Raw genomic sequence first — 6,907 nt, 5'->3', positions numbered from 1 at the left:
AGTAAACTCCAAATCTTGCAGATAACATATATTATTAACATTAACAAAAACTCTAAAAAGGGTGGGAAATTGCCGTGTCAATGCACCGTGGACTTTGCACAGCCGATTCTCTCTCGACTGCAACTTGGTTTGATTTTGGAGGCTTTTAGTTGGAATTCGCTTTCTCTTTTATTGGCTTCGGTTGGCTAAGCTTTTTATGTGTACCCTTTCTTTACTCTGACACACCTTGTCTTATGTGTGCCTTTTTTCCCGTTTCTTTTTCATGCTTTGCTCTCCGCATGCAGCTAGCTGCTTTTAGCCTTCCACGTTTTCTTTTGAGGAAAAAAAAAGAACAAAAGATTTTTTGCCTACGTTTCATTTCTTCCTAGACTTGCCATTTTTTAGAAAAAAAATAAAATAAAGAAGATTGCTTAAACATATCAGACCCTTTTTTCTCCGAGGGCTAGTCTAATGGTTCATGAAAAATTGCTTAAAAATATTCACTTCATTTTACGAAGCACATCATTGTGCCCATTTACATCTTTGTCCAAGATCGAGGATATGACACAGATATTAAATAATTATCTCAACTTAATAATTTAAATTATTAGAAAAGATTTCAGGATATGATTTATATTATTCTCTAACACATCTTTTTAAATAAAAGTTCTTTGAACTTGAAACTTACATAGATTCATATTATCTTATGCTTAATTTTTATCAAGTAAATGAAAATAGTAAAATTCAAATTTATGACCGCTTGGTCATTAAAACTCTGATATGATATCAAATAATCATCTCAACCTAAAAGTTTAAGCTATTAAATAAAATTTTAGGATATGATTTATATTATTCTCTAACAACAAAAAAAAAACAAAAATATAAAAAGTCCAAAGGGCAATGTGTATGAACAGTTTGGTATCAAAATTTATGTGGCCCTGGCTCTCTCCCTTTATCAACTCTGTTTTTCCTCTGCTATGGCTCTTCTGCCATTCTTCTGGTCCATGCATGAAAATACTATACAGGTTGATATGTAAGATCGGAATAGGTGATTACTATTTTCAGCTTTCATCATTTAGGGCACATGTAATTCATCCTACATTGCTTTTCCTGTATGTTTTCTTATTAAAAAATAATAATTATAATTTATTTTGATGTATTTTCAACTTTTATCATTTAGTCTCATGAATTGAATTATAGAATTTACATGTTAATCCAAGTCGATCTTATATATTATAGTCTCAATATTTTTTGTAAAAAATATCATCCAATATATCATTGTATCAATATTTTAAAAAATAATTACATGTAAATCCAAACATATTCCTAACTTCAGAATGTTTAGTAGTATTTATCTTTTTAAAATATTATTTTTGACGTAGTAAAATAATATAAAAATACTAAAAAATATATTAATTTTTTTAAAATAAAAATTTATAAACACTTTTAAAATACACTCACTGCATATAGGATTACGACAGCAAATCCAAACACATTCCCGAGCTTGACTAGAATTTTTTAGCCATTCATAAAATTTACTTTATAAGAAAGACCAAGACCTTTCCATAAGAACTTGTCCCATAAACCCAACTCCTCCTAGTCCTGGCTGATGCTAAAAAATTATACTGATTGCAGAAGAGCCTCTTTTTTTTGTATCATATCATACAAATATTACAGTCTTTGACTCACCCTTGATGGACAGGTTTGGAGGAGTGAATGGTGGTGGTGGTGGTGGTGGTGGTGAAAGAACACCTCTTCTTGGTCAAGGAGTAGGTTTCCTTTATTTTGTGTTTTGTTTTTGTATGCAATCTTCAGCTACGGAGTACATGATACCATTTCTGCTCATTGTAGTTCTACTTATAATGTTCTTCTGCTTAACAACAAGTGTTTGTTATTTTTGGTTTCATTTTTCATCACTTGCCCTCTTTATCTGTTTGTTTCCAAGAAATTGTTCAGAATTTAAATATTTCCATATCTTACTCGCATTTCGTAGCTCTGTTTTTTTTTTCCCCTTGAATTCTTATGCTTTATAATTGAAGGGAGGAAGAAAGGGGAATAATAGTGCATCTGAAAACAATCAGTTCCAAGACCTTGAGCATGGAGATGCAGTGCCAGTAAGTGCATTTCCTGTTAGCTTCTTTGAATTCATGTCCTAGTGGTTGATTGCTAACAAGCTGCCAACTCTATTTATTGAATCTTCAGGCTGCAAACGTGGGATTTGGTCGGGTATTTTCACTTGTAAGTGCTAACGTGGTGTTTCTGGCTGGAAGAATAATATTATGGCTATACAAATGTTGTTGATCTTGATAAGCTTGTCTTATCTTATAGGCAAAGCCTGATGCAGGAAAGCTGATAATTGCTACGCTAGCTCTCCTGATTGCATCCACATCAAATATACTGATTGTGCGTATCTTTAATTTGCGATTCCTTATTGAGTTTACAATGAATTTCTCTGATATTCAGGCGTTAGTGTTTGTTGGGTTATGGTAATCTTTGGGTTGTTATTTATGCAGCCTAAATTTGGTGGGAAGATAATAGACATTGTGTCAGGAGATACAGAAACACCTGAACAGAAAGCTGAAGGTTTACGTGCTGTCAACAGCACCATACTAGAAATCTTTCTCGTTGTCATAGTTGGGTATGGATGGTGGTGTTATCCTTGGCTTTTTTAATCTTTTGTTTTATAATAGTAAAAGGCTTCCCTCATCCGGTTGCTTCCCAGATAGACAACCTGCTTAATTCTGCTTCCTTGTCATACTATAGACAGATATTGTCTTAATGCATTGGTGGTCTGGCTCTAACTGTTTCATCTGTTAAGTGATAGAATTCATGATGATTTTTGTGGATTTTCAAGGGGTTTATTAATCTCAATCGACTGTTTCTTCATCTAGTTCGGTTTGCACAGCACTCAGAACATGGTTGATTTCTTCCACTAGTGAAAGGGTTGTTGCTCGGTTGAGAAAGAATTTGTTTAATCACCTTATTAACCAGGTAAAAGATTACTGCGGTAGGAGTTCTTTACAGTGTTCTCTCTAACTCACCATGCTCTTCTGGCTACAATTAATGGTCGGTGAATTTTGCAGGAGATAGCCTTCTTTGATGTGACTAGAACAGGAGAGCTACTGAGCAGGTTATCTGAAGATACACAGATCATAAAAAATGCTGCAACCTCAAATCTTTCTGAGGCCCTAAGAAATGTATCAACTGCATTTATTGGTCTTGGCTTCATGCTTGCGACATCGTGGAAGTTGACTTGTAAGCATTTAATTATTGGACTGGTAGTATGCGAACTTCACTTTTCAAGAGTCCATGGTGCTCATCACGGGCTTTTTTATTCATTTACTCCTAGTGTTGGCTTTGGTGGTTGTGCCGCCTATTTCTGTTGCTGTGAGTCAATTTGGCCGCTTCCTTCGTGAAAATTCTCACAAGACTCAAGCTGCAGCTGCTGCTTCTGCTTCAATTGCTGAGGTATATTTTTTCAATTAAAATTGTGATTATTACCTGTTGAACATAGAAAATTGATGAGGGATTACGTATACCATTGATCAGTATTTCTTCAAGCGATAGTCTGGATTTTCATAAGATTTAAGAATTGCAAAATGATAAGTGAGATGGTATGAACATGGTGATATAGTCTTTTTCACTGCTGTAAGTACTTTATAATTTTTTCTCATTAGTGGCACCTACATTTGTAAGTACTCTGCAAATCTGATACTGCGATCCCAATGGAATGCCCTGCAATGACCAGTTAAATGCTTTTCCCTGCAAATTTATTATGGTTCCCTGCATATTACTTGACTGAAATGCTACTAGAAACTGTCTACTGTGAAATCTTGAGCAAGGATGATATCCTCTCAATATGTGGTTTTTGTGCTATAAGTTACATATTATATCTGGCATCCTGTTGGAAATCACATGTGAACTGTATCATTGGTGCTTAGGAATCTTTCGGCGCTATACGAACAGTCAGATCTTTTGCACAAGAAGGTTATGAGAGTTCACGCTATTCTGAGAAAGTTGATGAAACATTGAAGCTTGGACTTAAGCAAGCTGTAAGCTCCTTTGTGCTGTTTGATCTACTCTTTCAAACTCACCTGAGCATACACTCTACACACCCCCATCCAACAACAAAATAATAATAATAAATAGATCATCATGTCCTTGTTGTTTACATGGAGCTTCTGATCTACCTGTTTACTGGTACAGAAACTGGTTGGGCTCTTCTTTGGAGGTCTAAATGCAGCATCAACCCTCTCAGTGATCATAGTAGTGATATATGGAGCTAACTTGACAATCACAGGATCTATGACCACTGGTGCTCTTACATCCTTCATTCTCTACAGCCTCACAGGTAACTATTACCTAATTTGGGCAATTGGTTTTGATGGTTTCACATTATCAATATCGAAATCTCTGAGCTCCAGTTTAATGGTCTAATTGTACTTGCAGTTGGTGGCTCTATATCCGGCTTGTCAGGATTATACACCATAGCAATGAAAGCTGCGGGAGCCAGCAGGAGGGTTTTCCAGCTTCTAGATCGTGTTTCTTACATGCCGAAGTCTGGAAATAAGTGTCCTTTAAGGTTAGTCATGAGATTCTCGTTCCTCTGATATGCCCGTGAATGATTCCATGAGTTAAAAATATATATATCACATGAAAAAAAAAAAAAAAAAAAACAAAAAATATAGTGAACAAGTGATAATTGGTTTTCCTTCTATTATAGTGAACAAGTTGGTGATGTGGAATTAGATGATGTCTGGTTTGCCTATCCATCCCGTCCAAATGATATGGTTCTCCAGGTAAATTAGCTTCCCTTAACTACCTCTTAGATTTTACTATGTGTTCATGCAATATCCTGATGATAAAACTGGATACATTCTTTCAATTACAGGGAATAACATTGAAACTGCAGCCTGGCTCAAAAGTTGCTCTTGTTGGCCCGAGTGGTGGAGGAAAAGTACCATTCCTTTCCTTTTTTCTATTCTTTTAAGAAATAAATTGAGTTCTTATACACTAAGTTTGAGGTTTGAAACATAAAATTGAACGTCACGTGCCTCTTTTGCATATATTATTTTGCCTGTTGCAGACCACAATAGCAAACTTGATTGAAAGGTTTTATGACCCAATCAAGGGAAAGGTTCTCTTAAATGGAGTTCCTCTAGTCGAAATATCACACGAACATCTACACAGCAAGGTAATTTTCATTTTCCCTTTTCTTGTCAGATAGGAAAAACAAAAGTGATATACTTCGTTTCTCCCTGACATGAGATGCTCGTATAAATTTTCGATATGCTTGCTTAGTTTTTTGTTTCATAACTTGGTTCTTTTATGGTCTAGAGATTTTCTATCCATAATAGATACAGCCCTTTATTGTATTTGTACAGATCAGTATAGTGAGCCAGGAGCCTGTTCTTTTCAACTGCTCTATAGAGCAGAATATAGCCTATGGATGTGAGGGTAAAGTCAGTAGCATGGATATAGAAAATGCAGCGGTAGGTTTTCTACCTCTTCTATGTTGCCACACAATTCTTCTAACTTTTAACTTTCAGCTTTAGCTAACGTAACGTCGATATTGCAGAAAATGGCCAATGCACATGATTTCATATCAAAATTCCCAGATAAATATCAAACTTTCGTAGGAGAACGTGGGCTAAGACTTTCAGGTGGTCAGAAACAGAGGGTAGCAATTGCTAGAGCCATACTGATGAACCCAAGGATCCTCCTCCTTGATGAAGCGACTAGTGCTTTGGATGCTGAAAGTGAATATCTCGTGCAGGTCAGTTTTTGCATGACAACCTAAACAGTCTTCGTTTTAGTTTCCTAGATTTTGTTTTCCAAAATCTTGATGCCATTTATTTCCCACAAATTTTTTTACAAGTTATGATCTCATGGTGGAAATTTTGCAGGATGCTATGGATTCTCTAATGAAGGGAAGGACTGTTCTAGTTATAGCCCACAGGTTATCAACTGTTCAAAGTGCGGACATTGTGGCAGTTGTTTCTGATGGTCAGATAGTGGAGAGGGGCACTCATGAAGAGCTCCTTAGCAAGGATGGGGTCTACACTGCACTAGTGAAGAGACAGCTACAAGGACCCAAAACAGAAGTGTAGTTCGAAACCCTAAAATATGAACCATGAACGTGGTGGTGAAAGTGAACCTACGAAGCTGATTTTTCTTATTATTTCTGTTTACAATATACAGCTATGTATGGGAATATTTGTTTGACTGTTACATGAATTATAAGTAGCAGTAAAGACTATTATTATTAAGAATCAAAACTGTTCAGTTACTCAATCAGTTTTGATCAAGAAAAGAAAATATCTCTTTGATCTTCAGTTACACAATCAGATGAGGAAATCTCTCTAACACCCTCCCTCTAACGATCACGTCTGAAGCGGCCATTGTTGGGACGACCACTGGTGGGAAATTGGTGGCCCGTATAGGGCGGTTATCACGACGAGTAGAAGGAGTTTGGCTATGATTGAAAAGGACGATGACCGTAGGGGAATCAACTGGACGAGATTGTTAGGCATCAAAGGAGAGAATTTGAGCCCAAAGTTTAATGAAATCAAGGAGTAGAGGATTTTGAGTGAGGACAGTACGGAGCATAAGGTAATCAGGGTCAAGACCATGAAGAGTGGTGCTGACTAAGTCCTCGTCAAGAACAAGCTTGTTAATAGAGATCAAAGCATCAACAATTGATTTAGTATGATGAAGATAGGCATGTCTTTATTGAGATCATGCATTTTGAGATTGGTTGCACTAGCTACAAACTTATAGAAAAAGTGACATTCAAAGCAATCCCAAATTGCCTTTGATGTATCGAAACCAATGGTAAGCTGTGTGATGTTTTCTGTTAAAATGATGGTGAAAATGCTAATGATTTGTTGGTCAATGATGAACTAGGCACCATGGTCAGGATTAGGAA

At 36.1% G+C, this 6,907-nt stretch overlaps 1 protein-coding gene across 1 annotated transcript; it reads left to right on the top strand.

Annotated features, from left to right (window-relative positions):
- Nucleotides 1-1,524: 1,524 nt before the first annotated feature.
- Nucleotides 1,525-6,273, top strand: LOC118033417 (ABC transporter B family member 25). The gene is made up of 17 exons (XM_035038402.2): nt 1,525-1,748; nt 2,019-2,093; nt 2,182-2,217; nt 2,308-2,382; nt 2,493-2,617; nt 2,871-2,970; nt 3,063-3,234; nt 3,329-3,447; nt 3,921-4,031; nt 4,186-4,330; nt 4,429-4,561; nt 4,703-4,778; nt 4,871-4,936; nt 5,066-5,173; nt 5,364-5,471; nt 5,558-5,755; nt 5,886-6,273. Exons 1-17 carry the CDS (start codon nt 1,674-1,676, stop codon nt 6,087-6,089), a joined length of 1,926 nt encoding a protein of 641 aa, XP_034894293.1. The 5' UTR covers nt 1,525-1,673; the 3' UTR covers nt 6,090-6,273.
- The last annotated feature ends 634 nt before the right edge of the window (nt 6,274-6,907 follow it).

Source organism: Populus alba, chromosome 15 (assembly GCF_005239225.2).
Source record: "Populus alba chromosome 15, ASM523922v2, whole genome shotgun sequence".
Lineage (NCBI taxonomy): Eukaryota > Viridiplantae > Streptophyta > Magnoliopsida > Malpighiales > Salicaceae > Populus > Populus alba.
This window is presented reverse-complemented; position numbering and strand designations above follow the sequence as displayed.

Excerpts from the sequence above, each read along its gene's own strand:
- LOC118033417 (XM_035038402.2), top strand. The coding sequence starts at position 1,674 with ATGGACAGGTTTGGAGGAGTGAATGGTGGTGGTGGTGGTGGTGGTGGT. Across the intron at positions 3,235-3,328 it reads GACATCGTGGAAGTTGACTT|TGTTGGCTTTGGTGGTTGTG; the intron begins GTAAGCATTTAA and ends ATTTACTCCTAG. Across the intron at positions 4,331-4,428 it reads CATTCTCTACAGCCTCACAG|TTGGTGGCTCTATATCCGGC; the intron begins GTAACTATTACC and ends TTGTACTTGCAG.